Source organism: Sceloporus occidentalis, unplaced genomic scaffold, assembly GCF_023333645.1.
Source record: "Sceloporus occidentalis isolate IW3139 unplaced genomic scaffold, rSceOcc1.0.p SCAF_89, whole genome shotgun sequence".
NCBI classification, from domain to species: Eukaryota; Metazoa; Chordata; class Lepidosauria; order Squamata; family Phrynosomatidae; genus Sceloporus; species Sceloporus occidentalis.
Window position 1 is genome coordinate 1,299,762 of NW_028317069.1, and position 26,746 is coordinate 1,326,507.

At 39.2% G+C, this 26,746-nt stretch overlaps 1 protein-coding gene across 1 annotated transcript in view; it reads right to left on the reverse strand.

Moving 5' to 3' along the window:
* Positions 1 to 26,311, reverse strand: part of LOC149284671 (mitochondrial 2-oxodicarboxylate carrier-like) — a 94,994-nt gene extending 68,683 nt beyond the window's left edge. Inside the window, exon 1 of the mRNA XM_089496302.1 lies at positions 26,188 to 26,311. Within this exon, the coding sequence (XP_089352428.1) occupies positions 26,188 to 26,311 (124 nt within the window). The remainder of the gene's footprint in view (positions 1 to 26,187) is intronic.
* Between the last annotated feature and the right edge of the window lie 435 nt (positions 26,312 to 26,746).

Consider the following 26,746-nt stretch of genomic DNA (forward strand, 5'->3'; position numbering starts at 1 on the left):
AGCACCAAACCCTGAAATATTTTTCCAATTTACTAAGTGCCTGCAGCAGCAGAGCATCCGATCCCCCATCTGCTAAGCGAGTTTTCGTCTCTAGCTCTGTGTTTTAAAAAGGGGAGGTGATCGGAAAGGGAAATTTGTAGTGAATTTCATGGATGGGAGTGGGAAATTCATAGTGGGTCACAGGTCAGTGCTTGGGGGAAACAGGGAGACTTTACCAGCATAGGATAGTGTATTTAGTGCATATACATAAAAGAAACCAAGTCCAGGTAAACAATCAGCGTGGACTTTATTCATAAAGAATTCTGAATGTGCATAGAACCCCAAGAGGAAGAAGAGGAAGCTCTTCTCCTCTATCAGTATGTTAATGTTATTTTTGTATATTATCAAGTTTAATGTTTAGTAATTTTGTTTACTCCCCCCTACTGTAATAATTTATAAGTCCTTCTAAATTTTAGTGGGAGCGCCCCTTGCAAATGGGTGTGGAGATCCCGATACCCTCCATATGCATCTACCCTTTTATCTACCCCCCATCCATCTTCCTATTTTCTGCTGACTATATTCCAATAATAGTTTCATACGGTACTCTAGAGAAGAAAAAAAGATCTTCTAGACGATAAAATGCAGAGGAAATACCAGCCCAGTATCCTCAGTTATCTTTAGTGGTCACCAACGCTAGCTCAAGTGAAATAATATTTATAATATATGAATATAATAAATTCTTGTGACAAGTATAATATAATTTCATGGAAAGCTCAGGGGATGCAAACATATACATACATATATATATATTAAATGTGCTGTTGCACTAATACAACTGCCAAAAAACCTTAGCTGTTTAATTGCATGCGTGCATACACACACTGTACACGCACCCTCCCTATACATTGGGGACACACTGGAAACTACAGAAATACACATGCTGGACACTGCGCGCGCACACACGCATACTGTATACACACAGACCTTATACACACTGGAAACTACACAAATACACACACTGGACACTGCACACACACTGGACACAAAATAAACCTTAGATGTTTTGTTTATTCTAAAGGTTTAATAACACTAATTTTAAGCATGTCTCTTAGTTACGCCTTGCCTGCAGCATCATTTATTTTTTGTGTATTTATGGAGCATCCCGAGTAATAGTCTGATATAAGAGCTTGGTGTTCCCTGTAAAAAGCATAATTACAAAATCCTGGCAGCTAATTTCTAAATCAACTTTTGACCCCCCCCCCCAGAGTTCCGTTGCTTCCTACATACTCAGAAACACAGTGGCGTCTCCAGGTTTCATATTTAGGGGGGGCACATGGGGGGCCAGGGACCAAAGTAGGGGGGCCAATTATAAAACGGTACATATACACTATATATATATATATATATACCGTATTTGCTCGATTATAAGACGACCCTGATTATAAGACGACCCCCCAAAATCTGAATATTAACTTAGGAAAAAAAGAAAAAGCCTGAATATAAGACGACCCTAAAGGAAAAAAGTTTTACCAGTAAATGTTAATTCATGTAAACTATTTTTTTTAATAAAAGCTATGATTGAGAAAAATATTTTTTTTGTTTTTATTTCTTGTATTTTCCAACCTGTCCCCCAGTTACGCACATCTGCCCCCAGGCTTGCCACTCCAATATGGCACTGTGGCCCATGATATGCCTTTTAACCCTCTATATGCCACTGTGCCCCATGGTATGCCTTTTGACCCCCTATGTGCCACTCTGCCTCCAGAAATGCCTTATACCCCTATATGCCACTCTGCCTCCAGAAATGCCTTATACCCCTATATCCCATTCTGGCATTTAGGGGGTTAAAATGCATATTATGGGGCAGAGTGGCATATAGGGAGGTATAAGGCATTTCAGGAGGCAGAGTGGCATTAAGGGAGTTAAAAGGCATTGTATAGAGCACTCTGCCTCCAGAAATGCCTTATACCCCTATATGCCACTCTGGCATTTAGGGGGTTAAAATGCATATTATGGGGCAGAGTGGCATATAGGTGTATAAGGCATTTCAGGAGGCAGAGTGCTCTATTAAATGCCCCCTTAACGCCACTCCAGAAATGCCCTATGCCCCCATTTAACACACACACACACACACACACACACACACCCTATACCCCCATTTAACTAACACACACACACACACACACTCTCCCCTCCCCTCTCAGCCCTCTCTTACCGGTGCTTCCAGCCGGGGCAGCGGGTTGACGTCGCCTTCTGCTGCAGCCGGAAGGAGGTGGAGTTGGCAGCGGGGGTTTGTATCCGTCCGTCGCGTATACTTTCCCCGGCTGTCAGAGATCAGAGTTCCCCGCACCGGTGCGGGGAACTCTGATCTCTGACAGTCGGGGAAGGTTTGCGCGACGGACGCAGACAACCCCCGCTGCTAGCCACACCTCCTTCCGGCTGCAGCGGACGTTGTCTACGCGGATCGCGTAGACGTCAACCCGCTGCCCCGGCAATACAGCAGGAAGCACCGGTAAGTGTGTGTATGATGGGGGGGGGGGTGAGACAGGAGGATCCAGGTCCCCTGCAGCGGTGCGGGGGATCTGGATCTTAGTCTCCTAATCAGACTCTATTTGAGGTCTGATTAGAAGACGACCCCGATTAGAAGACGAGGGGTATTTTTCAGAGCATTTGCTCTGAAAAAAACCTCGTCTTACAATCGAGCAAATACGGTATATATATATATACACATATACATATATATATATACACACACACACACACGTTAGACGTGCATTTTTAACTACATAATATGCACTTATCTCTTTGAAGTAAAGACTGATTAAAATATGATTTCAAAATAACAGCTAAAGTGACAGTTATTTTTCATTCTTTAATATTAGCCCCTGCTGACAATACATATAAATATTAGACCCTGCTGCAGATATATAGAAATATTACACCCTGCTGCAGATATATATTAATATTAACCCCTGCTGCGGATATATATTAATATTAGCCCCTGCTGCGGATACATACTTATATTATACCCTGCTGCCGATATACATAGAAATTATACCCTGCTGCCAACATATATTAATATTAGCCCCTACTGCCGATATATAGTATTAGTCCCTGCAGCCAATATATATAAATATTAGCCCCTGCAGCCAATATTTATTGATAATAGGCCCTGCAGACAATATATATTAATATTAGCCCCTGCTGCTGATATATATAAACATTAGTCCCAGCTTCCGATATATATTAATATTAGCCCCTGCAGCCAATATATATTAATATTAGACCCTGCTGCCAATATATTTGCCACACTGACTGCAGATCAGGGGAAGACAGTGAGAGTCAGTGCAGTGTTCCCTCCTTCTAACTGCACCGTGACATTGAGAGGTCCTCTCCCCTGTAATCATCCCCAGAGTCCCTTTGTCCCCTCATTCACTAAACCATAGCGCTCTTTTACTTACACCCTGTAGTTCAGGTATAGATCAAATAAACAACACATGGAAACAGCACATGCAACTGAATGAGATAAAAAAAAAACTTGTATTTGCAGGTATACATAAATAATGTATGGAAACATAGCATTGCAGGTATAAACCAACAGAACACACAAACCCAGCATTGCAGGTATATATCAACTGGAAATCACATGTACACTCAGCACTGAAGGTTTAGATCAAATAATCAACACATGGAAACAGCACTCCAGGTATTGATCAACTGAATAAGACATGCAAATCCTATATTTGCAGGTAAACATTAATAATGTATGGAAATATAGCCGATACAGATGAACAGAATGACACAAAACCCAGCTTTGCAGATATAAATCAATTGGAAATTACATATAAACTCTGCATTAAAGGTATAGATAAAACCCCCTAAATTACAGGCATAGATCACTGGTCACACACCCCAAAGCCAACTCTGGTGTCCACACTGCCCACATAGAACCTGACCAGCACCTAAGTTACACATTATGTCAACTTTGTCCCCAAACAGCTGAACGTACGCCGTTTTTGTCCCATAAAGACCTCTCCCTCCCAATCTATCCTATCTACCCCCTCTCCCTCCCAATCTATCCTATCTGCCTCCCAACCTATCCTATGTACCCCTCTCTCCCTCCCAATCTATCCTAACTATCCCCTCTCCCTCCCAATGTATCCCATCCACCCCCCTCTCCCTCCCAATCTATCCCATCCACCCCCCTCTCCCTCCCAATCTATCCCATCCACCCCCCTCTCCCTCCCAATCTATCCCATCCACCCCCCTCTCCCTCCCAATCTATCCCATCCTCCCCCCTCTCCCTCCCTATCTATCCTTATCTATCCTTATCTATCCTTATCTATCCTTATCTATCCTTATCTATCCTTATCTATCCTTATCTATCCTTATCTATCCTTATCTATCCTTATCTATCCTTATCTATCCTTATCTATCCTTATCTATCCTTATCTATCCTTATCTATCCTTATCTATCCTTATCTATCCTTATCTATCCTTATCTATCCTTATCTATCCTTATCTATCCTTATCTATCCTTATCTATCCTTATCTATCCTTATCTATCCTTATCTATCCTTATCTATCCTTATCTATCCTTATCTATCCTTATCTATCCTTATCTATCCTTATCTATCCTTATCTATCCTTATCTATCCTTATCTATCCTTATCTATCCTTATCTATCCTTATCTATCCTTATCTATCCTTATCTATCCTTATCTATCCTTATCTATCCTTATCTATCCTTATCTATCCTTATCTATCCTTATCTATCCTTATCTATCCTTATCTATCCTTATCTATCCTTATCTATCCTTATCTATCCTTATCTATCCTTATCTATCCTTATCTATCCTTATCTATCCTTATCTATCCTTATCTATCCTTATCTATCCTTATCTATCCTTATCTATCCTTATCTATCCTTATCTATCCTTATCTATCCTTATCTATCCTTATCTATCCTTATCTATCCTTATCTATCCTTATCTATCCTTATCTATCCTTATCTATCCTTATCTATCCTTATCTATCCTTATCTATCCTTATCTATCCTTATCTATCCTTATCTATCCTTATCTATCCTTATCTATCCTTATCTATCCTTATCTATCCTTATCTATCCTTATCTATCCTTATCTATCCTTATCTATCCTTATCTATCCTTATCTATCCTTATCTATCCTTATCTATCCTTATCTATCCTTATCTATCCTTATCTATCCTTATCTATCCTTATCTATCCTTATCTATCCTTATCTATCCTTATCTATCCTTATCTATCCTTATCTATCCTTATCTATCCTTATCTATCCTTATCTATCCTTATCTATCCTTATCTATCCTTATCTATCCTTATCTATCCTTATCTATCCTTATCTATCCTTATCTATCCTTATCTATCCTTATCTATCCTTATCTATCCTTATCTATCCTTATCTATCCTTATCTATCCTTATCTATCCTTATCTATCCTTATCTATCCTTATCTATCCTTATCTATCCTTATCTATCCTTATCTATCCTTATCTATCCTTATCTATCCTTATCTATCCTTATCTATCCTTATCTATCCTTATCTATCCTTATCTATCCTTATCTATCCTTATCTATCCCCTCTCCCTCCCAATCTATCCTTATCTACCCCTTCTCACTTCCTATCTACCTCTTCTGACTCTCTAACCCCCTCCTAACTTTCTAACCCCCCCCTTTGAAGTTCACTTACCTTGGGCTTGTCCAGCGGTGAGATCGCGAGGTCTCTGTATCCCTGGTTCTGCCGGCTTCACTGCTGGGCACCGGATATGACGACATATACCGGCGCTCGGCTTGAAATGCCGGCACTGCGAACCAGGAAGAGGCCTCTCGGTCGCGGAGAAGAGTGAGAGGCGCCGAACGGTTGCTGAGAACTTATTCCTCAGCAACCGCTCGGCGCCTCTCACTCTCTCCTCCGGGTCTATTAAAAAAAAAAAAAAAAAAGACGGCGTTTCGATTGGGGGGGCACAGCATGATGTAGGGGGGGCCATGGCCCCCTCTGGCCCCCCCCTGCCGACGCCACTGCAGAAACAACGTCAAAATTGCTCCGGTCCCAAATACAAACACCTGAGGTTTAGTAAATATAGCCTATATAATGGATGTAGATATAATATAAGGAATTCTTACCTTTACTGCAAGGGTGGTAGAAAGGTAGAAAAGTCTACCAGCAAAAGTGGTAGAGGCTAATACAGTGAAATAATTTAAACATGGATGGGAAAGGAAAAGACCGCTTGACGTTTAAGTCTTTAACAAAACAAAAATTAAAAAAAAAAAAAAAAAAATCGACTAGATGGACCAAATGGATCTTATCTGCTGTCAAATTCTATGTTTTAATTCAACCTGAAAGCCAAGAAAATGTTGGAGATCATCAGATAATATACTAGAAATTCTGTGTTATTCCATTACTGTATTTGTAGCTGATTGCACCTGCAATCACACTTTTCCTTGTAACCCTTCATCTCTGGTTAATTCTACTCCATGATCCTTGGCACATGAACACATACAACGCAACATTCAAGGCAGCACACAAACCCACAAGCATTGTATGAATTTCCAGCTGACAAGTCTTGATTCTGCTACTTAAGGCAAATTTTATATATTTATATATATTTTTCTTTAAAAGTACGATATGGTGAATTAATTTGTTCTTGGTATAAGAATCAAGTTTCACCCTCTGGCAAAAAATAATATTTTCCTAAGAGAACGCTAAGCAGTGGCCAGGTCTTAGCGAGCCCTGCGGAGGGGATCAGAAAAAGCGACGCAGTTTAAACCCGGGGTCAATCAGGCAGCAAAGCAGGTGCTGTCAAAAGTAATGAGGCCGCCATGTTTTTAGTGATGTCATTTATGATACAGCGAGGCCGGGATATGTTAAAATGCTTTTCAAGCTAAAATCCCCAATGGCACAACCTAAAGGTGCAAAATCTTAAAAGCCTACAGGGAGAACAAAAAGGACCTTTTATTCCCAAATTTACTTGGTGCAGGGGCCAACGCAAACGGATTTGTTTTTTTCAATACAAATTGAAAAAATACAATAAATCACTGTTATAAAGGGGGGCTGCGTTCAGCACAATTAACAGTAATTCGGTTGAGAAGCATTTAAGAGCTCCGTCACTCATATGATTGGGCACGGCCTTTTAAAGATACCAAAGTAACCTATACGTTAAGTGTGCTATTAAACCAAACATTTGCTTCATCTCCGATCCTGCCATGATATACACACATATCAGCGAATTTTGAGTATGGTCTTTAGCGTGTTCTACGTTTGAGCGTATGGAGGAATATGCGTGTCTAGAACAAAACCACCCTGTCCTCCTACTGACCCATATAAACAAATTAGGGCCAAATGCTACAATGCTTCAAATGGCCAAAGCGAAACCTTTTGTTTTAGAGGGTATGGCAAGGAGAAGGAGGATACCAGGTGGTGACACGGACATTCATGGCTACCTAGGTACTCGAGAGTAAGACTTTTACACGCGGAATAATGATTAAATTGACATCATATCATCATATCTAGATAAGTTTAATAAAATATAAAAGACACTTTCGAGGGAAAAGACATTAGCATGGTATGGGGCCATATCTTTGCAAGGACTTTCTGCATAACAACTGCTTTGTTAAGTAGCATTTTATGAAAATTAGAGATTTGGAAGGATCCCACCCACCGCGCACCAGACATATACTGTACGCACCCACCCACTGTGCACCGGACATGCACTGTACGCACCCACCGCGCACCGGACATGCACTGTACGCACCCACCCACTGTGCACCGGACATGCACTGTACGCACCCACCGCGCACCGGACATGCACTGTACGCACCCACCCACTGTGCACCGGACATGCACTGTACGCACCGGACATGCACTGTACGCACCCACCCACTGTGCACCGGACATGCACTGTACGCACCCACCGGACATGCACTGTACGCACCCACCGCACATGCACTGTACATGCACTGTACGCACCCACCGCGCACCGGACATGCACTGTACGCACCCACCCACCGTGCACTGGACATACACTGTACGCACCCACCGCGCACCGGACATACACGGTACGCACGCACACATACGTTGGACACTGGACAAACTGCACACACATACATGCACACTGCACACACACATGTTGGACAAGAGATACCGTCATATTCTGCCTTTAAATCATGGTATTTTAGTGCTCACATGTAAACTATCCAAGTCTGCCATCGAGTGGTAATACACAATAACTACAATTTGTCATTTTCTGTGAGACCTAAGTAAAATCACATTATTATTTTTTTTACATATCTGGGAAAAATGTTATTTGGCTTTTTGTTTGGGTCGTCACAAACTAAATGTCCTTTTCCAAGTGTTTACCGCAGCATTCTAAGTGCCTGAGGATGTAAAATTTCTCATGCATTCTGTTACAGATTGCACTTGCTGGAGTTTCATGTCACAGAAAAAGGTTACTCATAGGATTTATCAGGAGATTTCGGTAACAGGATATATGCCACTTCTTGGCAAACTGCAGCGTTACTGGTTGGTGAAGAGCAGTAACAAAGCATTCATTCACCAAGAGCCATTCATTCACATGGACCCATGAAAATATGTCACAGGAGGACACCCGCTTTTCTACCAACTAAAGAAGTGGCTCATTAATTAATATTAATCTAGTTGATAGGATAACTATAAGGAAAATGCATTCAAATGCAAAACATTGTGATAGATGTAAAGCACCTAAACGATTTATGTGAACCCTTTGGATTTTCCAGCATTTATGTATAAATTTATCTCAAAATATGCTCTTTTGAGGCCAATTCACATCATCTCTAATGGGTTAAGGTCTGGGCACTCACTGGGCCACTCCAATAAACTGATTTTCTTTGTTTTTGTTTTTTTTTTAATCCATTCTGTAGTAGAGTTTGTCGGGGAACTTCCGAGTACTTCTATACCTTGGGGTTCCAAATTATGTAGATATCTTTATCGAGCGGCCCGGGAGAAAATCAGACACAGACGAGTTTGTATAATAAGATTTATTATACAATGTTTATTATGACGCATTATGGATATATTTATATAATCATACCGGAAATAACGCCCTATTCCTAAACCAAACATAATACATAAAATAGTTCTATGCCCTTATTAGTAAACATATTTACACAACTAATAGCGAAGAAGGTCAAGATTATGTATCCAGACAAACCTTGTGCTTAGTATCCAAACAAACTGGTGTTATCAGTAGTTAGTGGAAATATTCTGTTCAGGAGAACAGAATATGGGACATAGGTCATCCTGTATTCTTCCACAGTCCCCCCTTTTGTGAGTAAGCGGACCGCCGGACAGAATATATTCAGGAGTACTAGTTACTCCTGCAGGACTTTGTATTACATCTTCACCACTATTTTCCCGTCCGGATGCAGCCACCTCACAACTACTTCTTATATATAACTATATTTATTATTATAACTACTTTACTGCTTGCTTCAAGCACTTAGAAAATATTTGTGTTCATCTGCTTGCAAATAGCCGTTTCATACCTTATCTAGTATATTAATACTTATGTCTACAGATATTCGAGCAAATTGTTAAAAAATTAGGTATACATTGAATACAACAGCATAAACATATACTTATATCTACTATAGCAATTAAAGCACTTAGCAAAGTTTCTACCCATCCCCAATCGGGCAGCCATGCAAATAGCCAATCCCACCATCCTTGATCTGCATCTTGTTTCATCCCTTGGATCAAATTTCTGAGGGATTGTTATTGTTATTGTATGGATTTAGAAAGGTCAGTCAAATCGAAACAGACGAGCAAAACATTCACAACCATGGTTATATTTCAATAGTAAATAATCTATAGCTGCTCTATTCTGTAACAGCTTCTTGTGTACCTTTCAAAGCTAACAACATTTCTTCTAAAGCCATTGATGTGCGATTTAACCCCTTCACCATAGTGCAGGCTAAAGCATTGACAGTGCGGGCATTGTAGACTGCCATACCACCCCAACCCAACTATTGATATCCCTAGACTCATATTCTGAACAAGATAATCTCAAATCAGATATACAATCCTCACTTATACTTGAGATAGTATCACGTTTAAACCTATCAGAAAGAGAAGGCACAGACGGTGCAACAAACCCTAACCAGCATAGAGTACATGGCCTCCTGTAATATTTCCAGGTATAACTTAACATATTGGTCGAAACTGGCTTGTGTCGATATGCAAGAACATTTCATATAATTAGTGACCGGTGTACACACTCTGCTGACATACGGTATCATTTCAGAGTTCCTCAGATCTTACCAATATTCTCTGGGCACATCTATCTATTTTCGCTGGTCATATTGTAACAAATAGCCCCTTCAACAACTTGCCCTGTCAAAATCTTTGTCAAATTTTTCCATTTGAGATCAATTATAGTGATATAGAGTTGATGACTCAAAGGAGAGACATTCACCCTCACATCTGGACTGCCAGGTATGAGGGCTTCAAGATTTGAAGAGTGAATACGTTGAGTGAAAGAAGAGCGAAAGGAAAAACACAACACTGGTTAATATGACAGCAGAGACACTATAAAGGAGAATGAGGGATGCCATTCATTTATGGAGATAAAGAAGGGTTGACCAATGCTGCACATGGACATCTCTCATTCGTTTCCCCTTGCTGTCAGGTTGAACCCAAGGTACTTTTGTATTATGCGGGCATCACCTACTGATTTATTATAACATTTTATAATTACTAAAATACCTTGAAAAATTAATCAAACAGATAATTAACCAGTTGCTTAATAGACGACTTGTGAAAGCCAATTCAGTTTTATTGAATTGCAAACGGCATCAAAAAGATTTTCTCGCTTCAAAAGATGTAGCCACATAAATTCTGCAAAGTAATTTTGGATGAATCGTCGAGAAGTAACTATAAACCCCATAAACGCTCAATTGTATGTGTACGAGTACCTGTTGATGGATCGCCAAAATTATATGACTGGAAGGGCAGAGATTTCATAGACGACGAAGGAAGGGATTCTTTACAGTGAGGACAATAAAAGTTACGGAATGCCTTCAAAAGGGGTCAGGATATTTTTTCAGAAAGGCCTGACATACAGGGCTATAAATAGAATATTTTAGAGCTTCTTGATCCAAGGAGAAATCTTTTGGTGTCAAGGATTTTTTTCCCCTGATGGCAGAATTCAAATTAGCTTAATTTGGGGTTTTTGCCTTCTTTTGGATCAAGAGTAGGAAAGGTTCGGTAGGAGGGTTGAACTTGATGGACTTTGGTCTTTTTTCAACCTTAGGTACTATGCAACTATAACTATTTCACACATTCTTTTATGACATGTAATAAGTTAATAGCAGATCTATCAGGAGCTTCAACAAGTAAACATTCTTTTCTTTCATGACACTCAATTTTATGACAATCCTTGCACATACTTGTCGCTGATAATTATTCCAATCCACAACCGTTTTATTTTCTCTCTCTCATTCATGCTTATACCATTCTACATTTGTTCATTCATAACACCAGCAATGTAACATCTTTACAAACTGTAATTTAGATAATGTTAGCCAATTTTTCTTATGCCCAAAATAAAGAGAGATTTTACGTCCAACAGTATCCTAAATCCCAGTGACTGATCTTCCAGAGTTTCATAACATTAAAGTCAATCATGCATTATCTCTATAATCAGACAGACTTGGGTAACTAACGTAACGCAGTATGCCATCCCATTGTTTTTAAAGTGCTCAGAAACAGCTTTCTAAAGTTAAATGGCAAAACGCACACTTACCTTCAAAGTAAAATACACTGTTGAATATAACTGATTGATTACCAGCGTCGCGTCCTAGAGGCATTTTTTATGGTGTTTTGGCCATACGTCATTGAGCCAATTTTACTGGCATAATACTGGCAGCTGAAAAGGCGATCAATTCTTAAAACTCTAACACGGGGTTGCTTGGTACTCAAGTAAAACAGTCTATACCCCAAATGTTGTTCACAAAGATTTTTGATATGTAAATCCTGTCCACTATTATCTAGCATACTAATGATATACAGTATGTAGATGGCAGTTTTATTTTATCCTACCTGCTGATCCACCTGCTAGGACTTGCTGGGATGCTTCAGTCCAAAAAGTGACCTTGAGGGTTGCTGGCATACTGAGCAAGGAATCTGGTGCGACAACTGGAAGATGGATGGAGACCTGTGAGAAAATATCTATATTATATAATATTATATCAGTACCATGGCAATCATTTAACAATCTTGGTGAGCAGAGCATTACTATAGCTGTAATCCAACACCAGCTTGGTCTTAATACATAATAAAGTGCTAGTAACAACATGGGGCCTTCCAGCAGATGTTAGACTTGTTAGGGATGATGGCAGCTGTAGGTTAATTGCCCAATGGCACCAGCTTATGATTTATCTATCAGGTCAACATTCCACAGGGAAAAAAATAAAACATTTAAATCTAAAATAAAAAAACTACAAAACCCAATTTTGCACAAAAATACTTAAGTATATTTTACTACTATAGAGCAGCTATTACTTTTTGGCAGGTATTTTTTAATTAACAAGATGTGCTAATTGTATGAATAAATATAAAGGTTGTTGCGCGTGTTAACGTTTCCTTACATCTTCGAAGAAATGCCATTTACATGGAATATTGTCAATCCACACAGAGCTATCATCTATATTGCACGAGAGCCAAATGGATAGCAAATAGGTGGAGCGTGCATGGTCATTTATTTTTTTAAATTTAGTATCGACTTTACCTTCTTGGAGTTTGATGTCTTTAAATAGTAATATGTAAATTAATCTGTTTTATACAAAGCTGAAATATGAACAGGCCCTCAGTGCATTGCACATGGCCATTGGCTAGTACAGAATAGGATATATATATATATATATATATATATATATATATATATATACATATAAAATGCACATAGGCACATAGAAGGAATGATTTGCATACTTGGGTTAAGAGTGCATTTTGCATTCAGTAAAATGCTTAGGCAAAACTGCTCTAAATGCTGAATTACATTTCCCAGTTACTTGGTTGCAAAAAACTTAAATTCTAAGAAAAAACAAAAAACAAATATGTTATGGTTTAACTTGCCATTTTTGCCTTTACTTGTTACATTGTAGAAAAAGTAACTTATTGGTTCACAATGAAAGCTTGTGCTTTGCTCAAACATATTCCTATAACCCCTTAAGTAATATGTTATTTCTGATTCTGCCTTTTTTGGCGGGGGGGGGGGGGGGTTGTTTTGTTTTATTTACTCAACTTATTTATATATATAATGTTCTGATATTAGAGTTATTTTTTTTAAGATTAAAAAATAAATGATTAAGACTTCAAATGATATACTTTTTATATATTGTATATTTTCGGGGTTTTTGTTAATAAAATAATTCAATTAAAATTAAATATAACAGAGACCCCCCCCTCCTAATGCAAAATATAGTAATAAAATAGTTAATATAAAAATCTGTCAAAGTATGAATAACAGCTTATAATATTAACCTCTATTGCCTAAATTAGAAGGAAATTAATTAAAGTTTTCCTCCACCGGAAATAAATTTAGATAACATTATAAAAACATAATTTATGGGATTTCTTTTTCAGACACACAATATTAATGACATCTTTGCAAACTGTCTTAATACTGAAGATAAAATATCGTGCCTACAAGGGGTGTCTCAGCGTCCTCTCCAAAATCTTCCAAACGCTAGAATTCCAGCGCCGAATGCGCGCAAACCTTTTCCCGAGCGAGATTTGAAGCGCAAAAAAAAAAATCCCATACGCTTCGAGGCGATTGGTTAAATTCAGCCCAGAACGAGGGCTGAAACGCAGAAATTAAACCGCGTGTGCGTTTCACGCCTCGTCCACGGTAAAGTAACGGCCAATCAGATTTGTTCTGAACCTTCCAGCTGATTAGTTTCACGATTTCCACCTGAGAGGTAAGCGCTCGCTTGCACGTGGTGCTGTAGGATTGACCTGATTGGACAGTTGTGTATTAAATGAGAAAAAGCAGCGCCGTGTTCGCGCGATAGCGGAGCTTTGGCTAACCGAGACGCCGGCGGCTCTGTGAGTATGAGTAAATACAAATAATTACCGTGCATGGTGGCGACATACTGGACTCAGTAAACATAATGTAGCGCTTTCCCCAGTTAGAAACTGCTTAATGTGAATGTCAGCAACCCTATAGAAACTCCCTGCACCACAAACATGAATGCAGAGCAAATGCGAATGATAATTTATTGTGAGGGGGAACAAATAGTCTTTATCCTGTCTCATTACAGTCCTGTTTTTTATGGGTCAGTCCTGGTTTTCAACCAGTGTCATGGATAGCTGCCCCACTGCCCCTCTTCGACCGGTAATAGGGGGGATATGGACTTAAATCACCATAAAAGCTGTGGCGGTCTGTGCTGTTGTACCGCAGACATGATTGCAGCCCTCACGTGTTACTGGTGACGCTAGCATGATTAAATAGCTGTGTGGCCATGTCCCTCACCCACCTCTGGGGTCTGCCCTGTCACTTGTCATACCCCCCTAACGCTGGCGTCACAGTTAAGGGCACTTGAAATGTCAGAGGGTATGTAATCCGCCAACAGTGCAACTTCTGTATCTCGCGAACGGCTGTAGTCACCATGTCTTTACTCACAGGACCAATACGGCCGACGTGCTGCGGATGGTGATCCTGCGAAATTGCAGTATACAGCGTCTTCTTCGCTACTCCGGGCTTAATCCTGTCGCTTCTGGATCGCTGGATTCATCTTGGTTCCACACAACGTTAATTAGGTGTGTAAAAATCCGTATTAAAACCTTTACACTATAAAGTAATACTGTTATTATATATATATATATATATATATATATATATATATATATATATATATACACACACACCGACACACGGAAAGACAGACGCTTACAATGAATCGTAAATAAGTGTCCAGATTTTGCCCTCCTGGACTACTTCGCATCAGCCGCGCTAGTTAATGAGTGGCCGTCGCATTATTCAAGTAGTTGGCATGTAGTCAAACATTATCAAAGTTATTCAACAAGTAGCTGGTCCATTCCTTCTTTACAAGTTTGGAAGGGGCAGTTCCAAATCTCTCCCATCGTTTTGTTTATTTTTTTCATACATGTTTATAAATATAATATAAAATCATATAAATACGGTATATATTCTGTGATCATCATCATGATATTATACAATTTTGGGCATCTATATGTTGCCTATAACTTTGCAACTCTAAGATGTTGACTGACAGGCTTTGTGCTGTGATTGTGTTAGTATATATCTATGTATATGTATATATATATGTATATATATATATATATATATATATATATAGGCATGTACTGTAGCTGAGGAGCTTTGGTGTTATCATGAGGTAAGATATTTTTCAGAACTAAAAGCTTATTTAAAGTTCTAACTGGCTCACTAAAGGGACAAGGAAGAGATAACTGCGTCTTTAGATTAAATTGTGACACACGGGATACATGCTGCATAGGATAAGTGATACACAGATACCATAAAAGATGCCTGGCATGTAACACTTGTACATGAGAATTAGAAACTGGCAAGACCCACCTATATGGCATGGAAGACCAAGCAGCCAGTGGTATGTCCATTACAGTACTATTACCCCAAAGATGGCACCACTAAGCTCTGCGAAGAAGGCTTGTCAAGAAATATACTGGGATTTCCTCCAACTAGGCAATAAATAACATGCACGTTTCCTCTCAAAACCCAGTAATGTTCTTCTGGTCTATATTCCTCCCAGTCTACCAGATATTGTAGGCTACGAAGATCACTTCATGAATGTCATAATTTTAGAAACAACAAATTTCTCTTGACCTTGCTAAATAGGAAGAGGTGGCTCGATGACCAGAAGATGCGTTTTGGGTCCGGTAGCCGTAAAAGACCCTGAAATTGTAGTAGAAACCACAGCGGCGCTGAGGATGGGCTGGCTACTTTGGTGGAGACAAGATACGGAACTGATCAGTCAGGACATCCAGCCTTTTAGTGATAGACTGCGGAACGGCCTGGAAGTAACTGCTGATAAAGATCCATGGTGCTGGCCCATTTTAGATGGAACACTTACAAATGGACCCTGTGGTGTCGTCGTAAGAGCTTCAGCTTGAGTCTTGAGCAAATAACTGTAAAAAAAAACCAAAAAATAAACATACGTTTTTGAGAATTGAATTTTGGGGGTGTTTTGGAATTCTGTAAGTGATAGAACAGACAAAAATGTTAAGGCTATGTGGTAGTAAGTGTTTGAGTTGTCCTCATTTAGATTTTTGGTTCCTAGCCTCTAAGTGACGTCGAAAATAAAATGTTTGGGGGAAAAAAGTGTTTTGCTTATATAACAAATATGTTTAATTTTGCTTAAAGCTTATGTTTGGGTATATGAGTCTGATATCTGTTGTACTGAAAGCAGGACAAGGTAACAACTTTGACACCAATGTCATATACATCATGTAATCACGAAACATTAACACATACGGTCAGCAGATCGCAAAATATTAAAATTAAATAATTAACTATATCAGGTTGCTATATTGCATTTGGCCTTGCTATTTTTTCTTGTTTGTAGAATTCCATTTATTGCCGTTGTATCTATATCCCTCTGTAGTGTTTGTTAATATCTTTGAATGAACAAAAACAAGCTGTGAATGCTTTTGACATCTGAAATAATAAACAGATCAGTTATAGTGTGTTCTATATTGCAAGCAAAATTTTATTATATTTGATTATATATTATATCTTCTATTTGATTATATATGTCTTCTATTTTAGATTATAATTTTATTCTATATTAACTTTATTATGTATATTATATATTAGGGCTGCAACAGCTCATGGATAATCGAAGTCTGGGGGGCTTGTAGAGTGGCATATCAGGGGGCACAGTGGCATATATGGGGTTATGAGGCATATTTGAGGGGGGCAGTGGAATATGGGGGGGGCCACAGTGGCGTATAGGGGTATAAGGCATATTTGCGGGGCAGAGTAGCATATCTGGGCTATAAGACATATCTGTCTTTGGCCCAGAAAAATACTAAGATCGCGTAGGATTTGGGGACTTTGGATGTATTAATGACTACATGCAGCTGGCTAAAAACGTAACTAAAACTGTTTTAAAAAAATAAATAAAAAAAACCACCAAAAAAAAACCACTGATAAAGGACCATTTGCTTTTCAAAAAGTCGACCTTTTGACATAGATGGGGTAAGCAGAAACCCGTATGCACCAGTACTAGATTGTGAGCTCTAAAGAGCAGGGCCACCTTCTCCGTTTGTGCCAATTTGTTATTGTGTGTGACGTTAAATTATCCCACTGATTGCAACAACGCTACAGAATCTGCTGGCGCTATATAAATACATGTAATGTGTTATGCAGTTACATTGGAGAACAGAGTCAGATTAACATAAGAGGTCATAAAGGGTGGCATACTTGATGGACAAGTGAACTTTCAGTAGGCGTTTGGGGAATTAAGTATTTAAATATTTTGCATATAATTTGTTTCGGCTGGGCATCTATAAATTTACAACTGAGCACAATTTTTCCTGGCTCAAAAGAAGTAATGCACTTTGAAAGATGTCGCTTACCCTTTAACCACTAGATGTCGCTTTTTACTTACCTTTCATTGGTATTTGTCTGTAAGTGTGTAAATATTATTTTTATATATATATATATATATATATATATATATATATACATACACCCTACTGTCCAAAAGTTTAGGGTCACTTAGAAATGTCCGTTTTTGTTTTGAAAGAAAATTAAAATAACATGAAATGGACCACACCTCTGTCGCAGACGGTGTTAATGTTGTAAATGACTATTGCTGGAAATTTGCTTTTTATTGATATATTGTCATAGGTGTACAAAGGCCCTTTATCACTCCCATCACCCCTGTGTTCCAATGGCACTTTGTGTTCGCTGATCCACGTTTGTATAAAAGGCTAATTATGTATAAAAGTTCATTGTTTTTCTCATTAAACATTCAGGTGAAAAAATAAGCTGAGCCAGTTAGTCTATTCAGAGCCAAAATTTGCTTGCTGACCTTCAGAAGCGGATGATCAGCAAATACCTTGGAGGCAGATAACATTAAATTAATAGCTTGTTTTAACTTATTGCCAAGGATAATTTGTATGTTGATAAAGTCTAGGTACTAGGCAAATTCTGTCACTGATATGGTTAAATAGGTTCCAATTACTGGGTTATATAAAAAAAAAGGCACAGGTTTTAAAGTGTTTTCAATCAAGTATAGTTTGTCTGCTCCCCCTAGTGCTTGTATTGTTTTATTATGTGTTCTTTATGGGAATGTGCTTGGGCTGTATGTGTGTGTATGTACAGTGTGTGTGTGTGTGTGTATGTACAGTGTGTGTGTGTTGTGGACCCTACAGTGCACACGTGACAAATTAGTTCAGTAGGTGGTTATTCAGGCCTGGCCACCTGGCACACTTGGAAAATGCCCGGTGAGCTGGTGTATTTTTTTTTTTTTTCGGATACTGCTGCTCCAGATGGATATACAAGTGTAAAAACACAACGTGCAGCCATGAGTACATAGCTGGTGGTTACACCAGTTTTGATGGGGTAGGCGCTGACGTCGTATCACGAACATTCTTGGACTCTATGAAGAATCACTTCTGATGGTAGGCTGGTTCATCCAAGGACCAAACAGGGTTTGAATCCCATGTGTTCCATTTCGGAACCCATGTCAAATCACTTCAGTTGGTATATTTGTCATACGTGGGGCTCTTGGAGACAGGTGCTGATACTTTAATGATACAAACAGGGTAGCCAGTGTGTCAAGTTGACAGGCTAGGGCATCAGAATTGTGTTTTTTGTCTTCACTGAAGATTCAGTTTCTGGAAACATTTCGAACAATAGCGTAGACCAAGATCAGCAGCAGTTTGTGGCAGGGCCAGCATTATCTAATCAATTTCCCGTCCTGAATTTCTCATTTTCTCCATGCCCATGGTGATAATCTGTAACTAAACAATCGGTGAGAGATAACATAACAGGTTAGAACCATGTTATGCCCCAAACAGCTTCACTACTCTTAATACATATTAAAGTACACAGTAAGTACTTCAATAGGCATCCATGCCTTTGTAAAAAACATTTACAAGTCACTTACCTCCTTGTGACCTATTATTCTTTAACTATTCTATTACTTAAAGGTAAAATAAGGGCAGTTGCTGGTGATTTGGGGAATATGTTGCCAGATTTTGGACAATGTATTACTTTATCTGATAATATAACAAAGATCTAATGCAATACAACCACCTTATCTCCTTCTTTGACTCGTTAGAGATAATTTAATTGCTTTAAATCATGTGCAAACAGCAAATGTGTTAAACTTTTTGCTTTATCTCTAGTTAAAGGACATAACTGCTTATGGAAACAGTCCGTCCTTCAAGTAAAAGTTGTTGTATTGTATTGGGTGTATGCATATATTGTAATATATATTATGGCTTAAGGCTTCAGCCTTACCTAATTATTGGAGATAACATGTTATACATATGTAATATAAGAAAAATATTACATTTAAGAATTTCAGTTTGAATTGTTTGCTAAATGGCATTTGTAACTCTCAAGATATATAATTTTCTTCACTTTTTACCCAGATTGATAATCATATGTAATGTCTTGTTCTTCATATCGTGCGAAGACTTAATTACGTTAAGACAAGTCGACGAATATTTATATTTGCAGATAAAAAGCAAACATGGTGATGGGTTCCTTGTTGGGTGTGTATTCACAGAGGCTATTTGCGTAGTAGTGGTACACTGTATAGTACAGTTTCGTCCTTCCTTTTGGTTTTGCCATGGAGGGTAGGGAGTGAAATCAAATCCTTCTTGGGTGTGTTGCCACAGAAGAAGACAACTGGGGACTGAGTCTTCCTCTGAGGCCCTAGGTTGGCACATGCACCATCACCAACTTCACTGGTGAGGTTAAAGCATCAAATCTTGGGTTTTTAACTTAAATCGTATTGTATCTGCACCAGGTATAGGCAAGCTGCCCGTAGGACACCAGTGTACGTGACAAAGTTTGTGAGGTCCATAAAACATTAAATTGTCCGCCACAGACCCCAGTAAATGTCCACCATAAGCAATGTCAACGTTGACCCCTGATCTGCATTGTTGCATCCTTAAATATGTCAACAGTGTCAAAAGGCATGTCCATAGACCATCCTCCGTCCAGGGAGTCCTTTGAGTCTCGGTAATGTCTTCAAGCATGGAGATTGTCTCGTACAAATAAGTGTCCTTTTATGTACGAAGGCTCCTTAATTCTGTAGCTCAGAAAAGCATTCCCAATTGCAGCTCTTCACTCCGTTCAGAATGGATCGATAAATAAGGATTTTTCTGATGAATCAGGCTGTTAGATTCTATTAACATGCCACTTCAGGCCGTGCTGCCAACAAACATTGTCTGTGCATCCTAGCTGACATCCTGTTTGCAACAAATGTCAAGCTGACACATCCCGGAAGTCACCGGAGTTCTCCAGGGTGATCATTTTATAGTTGGCTCAGAGATTAGTCTGTACGCATCCTTGGCACTTGCTTTGATTTCCATCCAAGCAATAGAAAAATATCTAAGCTATGAAGATTGTTCCTTAACCTTTTATTCTCCATGTTTAAAATGTCATTTAAAGGTCTTGTCGTCCAAGCAGTCCAAAAAATCATTGCGGTTTTAATTAGAGGCATTGCCACCAACATTTAATAGTGCGCATTACATGGTCATAAACCTTGCGTTATGGAAAATAGTACAGCGTTTCTTTCAACTTTAAACTTGCATTTCCTTAATTGGTCTTGTAGTAGGTTAGGAGCTTACTTCAAAGCACCGGGTTAGTGTTTGAGGATTCGCTAAAAGGAAAGAATGTAAAAAGAATAAAGCCACAACACGTTAAAATGTAAATCACCTAAAATAAATCCACAAATTAACAATTATCTCCATAACCCTACCTTAAAATTATAAGACTTCTATCCCACTCTCCATATGTGTAATTTATACCTGCATTATTAAGGGGCATACAGGGACAGTTTAGTGTCCTTGACAATAACAAAGTTATTGTATGACTTAAAGTGCATGTGGTGGTTGGAGTGTCCCCTTAAATAAAAATTAACTCCTGAACCCTTTGGCAAAAAAGTTGAGAATTACTTCTCAGGGTGACAGGCTTCCTTATTTTATTATCAGGTGCAGTTTGAAGGCTTCATACACATTACAAATACATTTCTTGCTGGGTGAGCCTTGTTTGGAAGTCTTAGTTTCTGATTCAGCTTTTAGACCATTACAAGCTCAATTATAGACATGCAAAAGGATCAAAAAAACGATTTGGACAAATTTCTCAATTTGATTTTGGCGCATTCCTCTTCAAGTGTAGTTTCCTGCCCATTTGCTTCAACGTCGAATGAAATTTGTTGTTCCATGCCCACACCCTCACGCTCTTTTTTGTGTTCTCTCTCTCTAATGCTCTGTGAATGTCTCCTTGCCTGCTCCGCCGACCGCTTCAGCTTCTCTGTCTCGTATCGTCTTGTTTTACTTTCTTCTCTGTTCTTTCTTCATCTGCATCTCAGCGGGCATAACCTCCCAGGCAACTTCTACCAAAATGGCTGAGCTATTGGTGATGTCCTCTCTCCCCTAATCCTTTTTTTGGGGGGAGTGGACATAACCAGAAGCTCCACCATTTTGGCAGAAGTTCACCGGGAGGTTATCACCGCTGAGATGAGGACGAAGACTGAAGAAGATGTGAAGCACGGAAGTGGAAGTGGTCGGCAGAGAAGGTAGTGAGACATTCAGAGAGTGGAAGTGAAAGAGCTTGTTAATGTCTGAAAAATTTTACCTTTTTTTGCTTTTTAATACATTTTATGGATGTCTGGTCTTGTTTTTGCAGATTTAGATGACTCGACAAAATTGTAAAATTTTGTTTAAATATATAAAGCTTGCTATATTGTCCACCCTGCTTGGGTTTTCTTTTTTCTGGCGTACGTGTGCTGAATGACAAGGGTTAACTCTGCCAAGCTAGAGCTGATGATATTTCAGATGAATCTTTATCCTTTTCTCCGTCATGCCTCTATCTTTTCACAGAAATCTTAAGTACATTCAGTTTCAAGACATTTTACCATATGGATTAAAAACTGAAGGGATTACGAAACAAAGGAAACGTTACCCTGTAGTATTAAAAACACAATAATAAAATTTAGGTGGATCCAGACAGAAACTTTATACCTCCATCTCTCCTTTTTTCCTTCTAAGTTCCTTTTCATATCAGAACTCACCTACTCATTATCTTTAGTGACACTAATGCTTGGATTTTTTAGGGGTCACTGAAGCAACGAGATCTACAGTGTTTTAGAAGAACGCTACTCATTTTCTAAGGGCGGTTAACTATCTTCAGTGCATTAGTGGTGCTCGTGGGGTGTAGGTTGCGGCCGGGTGTGTATGCTGTCAGTGTCGCTAGCCTTATGTGTTTGTGCTCAGCGTAGGGTAAGGGTCCTGCACAGTGTAACGCAAGTACTAAAGGCACTTCCGTACTTATGTAACATCCATGGTCAGGGCCTTTTTATTTGCTCATGCCCCTACTCAACGGCGGAACCCACTCACATACCACCATCCACCTGGAAGTAATTACAGGTCCATAATTAAAGGTAATTAAAGTCCATATATATTAAAGGTTTGTGAGTGGCCCTTGCTGGTCAAATCCTCATAACGAGGGGCCACACTAAGGCACCTCTGTTCCAACCTAATAAGATGTTAATGCTATAAAGTGAGAGTCATAAAGCTAAGGAATCCACTCCCAGTACTGGTGATGACCACAGGTTCTGCGGGGAGTTTCCACTTAACCAAACCTGCGTAATTTAAACAATATAAAAATACATGTGTAAGAAAAGGGTGAGGTGGGGAGAATAGAGAACTTCAGGACGTTGATGACAAAAAACTTCTACTCTGGATCTCTGCTTGCCCCTGGGCAAACTTTTAAATCTGAATTATCTCCAAAATGATTACACTACCGTTAATTGTAATAAACAAGTTTAGTTATGAGAAAAGCTGCTACAGCACAAGTTCTTTTTAAAATGAGCTGAAAAAGATTCACCGATGGTGGCTATGCTAGAGATTTGACTAAAGTTGCAGAGTCTGTAAATGTTTTTGCATTTGTCTTTTTTGGGCAAAATTTCTTAGATTAAGAGGTGTATTTACCAGTCTCTGGATATATATTTATTCAATGGTTACTTGGGGGTACATGGGGCATTAAATGTATGTGACTGATGTAGCTTTAGAGGATTGTGGTCATCAAGCGTAACTTCAAAGCTCATACTATTCCAACCTTTACCATCTCTTCATGTTCGTGTTTGGGCTTTTTCTGGGAGACATCTTTTGGTATTTTTTTTTTGGCTAGGAAACGCTGCCTTGTGGTTTTATCTGCGTTATAACCTCTGGAAGAACCAAGGAAAAAGATTTGCTAGAAATCCCAGCTGCGTGAGTTACGGGGAAGCCTTACATGCCAGCGCCTGTTCTGCCGCCTTGGAAACCGTATATCTCCTGTGCTTAAAAGTCATGGAACCTTTTATGTGTAGGCAGATTAGCTATTTATATAAAATAAACATTATAAACAAAAGACACTGCAATGTCTGACCGCTGTGTGCCCTTAAAGAAACTTTTTCTCAGCTCCACCCTGGAGCAATTCCCAGGTGCAACAATTTATCATCCATGCTGCCTTGTGTGTGGTTCCCGGTGTGTGGCGCTCCCTGCATGCACTGGCGCTTTGTGCGTACTGCCCAGGGCTACATGGGAATACTATACTTGCCTAGTGCTCGTGTCCCCGCTATTCGAGGCTAACATAGTAAGGGAATTTAAACACGCATGGGATAGGCATAAAGTTATCCTGAACATAAGATATGACCAAGGTCCAAATCTTTACAGGAAAAATGGGCTCACTAGGTTGGCCGAATGGTTTTTACCTGTCATCAAATTCTAGATATCTTTGTGAGTCTAAGTGTGTCGACTCCAGTTACGGCTCTGGCACTTTTTTTCCACACGCAATGGTCAAGTAAATGCACTCTTTTCATCCACTAACCTATATACACACACTCCTTTCACTGTAGTCGGTAGCATTTTGCGGTGCTTGGCATACAATCATCCTTACACCATACCTATTCTCTGTGACTGCCAAAAGCAGTTAATTGTCTCACCAAATCTGTTATTTTTGGTTAAATGGAAGCGGAGCTTTTAGATCCTATATCGTATCTGGTTTCCTTTTTGTCTTTGGTAATGTTTTGTGCTTCGACTTCATATACAGTTCACACTTTTAAAACGTGTTGCTTAGTCTCAAAGAAAAATTAATCACACGGGATCCATAGAGCATTGTTCCCTAATTAAGTTTAAGACATTTGTCAATTTACTTAAATATACAGTAACAATGTCTGCATCTTACGTGATTAGTTTCCAAGACTGTATTAATGTGTCCCGACATTGATAAGCTGAATGAAATGGCATGTTATAGTTACGTTGCAGTACTGATTATATCCGCATGGTGTCACCATTCACCAAGCGTGTGTGTTTATTAGTAATAAGGCCAATTTTGCTCCATGGGGCATTAGACTGCGAGTAGTTTGATATAGGTGAATTGTTATGATGAACTGTATAATATTAACTAAGCAACAGTCTGTGTCGAAGGGATGAGATGAGTCTGTGTATTTAGAAACCACCCGTGTGTACTGGTCATAGAATTTGACAGCGGACCAGACCCACTTAGCCCGTCAAGTCGCCCGTTTTTTCCTGTTGTAATGAATCAGACCTTAATCAGTTATTGCTCTCGTCTTATATTCCAGGAGCCGTATACAAATGCTTTTTAGTTTTTAAATTCCATCATTGTATTGACAAATACCGCTCTTTGTAGTATTCCAGACATATTTATAAGTAATTTGCACATTGGAACCAATATTGCAAGGGATGCCAAGGCATCTTACTAATATTTTTCCTGCTTGAATCTCCTGAAGGGGAGAGAACACATGGGTGGCAGGGAAGCGTTCCCATGTAAATAAATGAAAGATTTATGGGCAGATGTACAGAGGTCTCAATAGACCCCCCTAACGGACGTGTTCACCAAGCCATGGTTGGAGCCGAGTGGAAGTAACCTGGAGGATTTATCCCTGTTTACATATCTCCTAAGGGGGAAATAACTGGGGAGCAGACAAAAGGTGTCTGCTGTGTCCTTTTTAATGTCCGTTGTAGTATGACATTAAATTATATATTTATATATATTTATATTTACATATATATATATATATATATATTTGCATATATATATTTATATATATATACACACACACACATTTACCCGGTAGCATTTTAGATGCTGTAGCATTGGAAATGAAGCAAGAATATAAACCATAATACGTTAGATGTGTGGCCAGCCCCTCCGGGTTGCAAGGTCACGTGAGGACAGCAAATCTGATTGTTGAATAATATTCTTTAATATACAGGCCATGACGTGTAGAGCATTTGGATGACACATGTTTGCAGATTTATTTATAGAATGTGGCCTTAAGCATAACCCTCATAGGCTTTTATAAGCATCAACTTTTAATGGCCCTAAGCCCTGCTTTAGGAGGGATGGGCTTCTGTATTTACAGAGCGAGAGTCGGAGTTTGATTAGTAGTTTCCTAACGCAGAGATGCCAAAAAATTATTGTTGTCCAGTGACCCTAAGTAATAGAGAAGTATAAACTTCTTTATTGGTTAATTTAGCCTTGCTCTATACATGATCTTTGTGCCCTGATTCTGCATAACTTATAATTAGGTACCAGACAAAACATCTAGCCTCCTTGCCACACTAGCATCTCTAGGTAAAGTGGGCAGGTGGTCACACTTCCGACTTATGAGACAGTGCCCACTGCTTCTTTCTGAAGCCTCCCATCTGGAGGAGGTCTCAATTTGGGCTCCCTGAAACGTTGGGGGATATGGTATGGGGAATGGGCACTGAAAATGTGTAAGCTAAAGAGTCCCTCATTATAGGCCATACTATGAGTTTTAGGAGAATAAACTATAGCCTGTAAAAACAAAAAATAGCTACCAAAGTTCAGTTCTTAAATCCTATGTGTATTATTTTGGGGGCTTCCATCCAAGGTGCCACCAGGTGTCCCTTAGAGTTCTAACCAGCCTCTCCATATCCATAGTCCAGAAGGCTGTCCATAGTAGGGCGATGCTTGTAATCCATACTCTTCACACGACCGCTAGTTGCACTCTGGAAACAGAACCTGCTCAGGGTGCAGCGTGTCATTGCGTAGACTTGGCACGGGTCTCCCTTGCACTAAAATAACAAGCTGTTTGTTCCCTGGGGAAACTGTGCTATGAGCTAACATTGTTTTCATAGGCTGTACCCTTGTAGATTAAGAGGATTTAGTGGAGGTTGGCCAAGGGCCACAGATTTCTGGATATTTTGAAAGATACCGGTCTTTGGTTAAATGTATAGTAGAGAGAATGCCATTCGAACACCTTTTTATTCAGTTGCACTGGGTGGAGACCTGGTATCTGTTTGTAAATTACTTATATATCCAAAAAAAAATTATACAAAAGCAGGTGGAAAGACCTGAAAGTCAATAGAGAGTCTGTTGAAGCCCGAACTAGACTCGCTCATAGTTTAGAAACATGATCTGATTTCAAAGGAAATCGTGTCAATATAAGTGTTTTATTTGACTTTGTGATATTTGTGCAT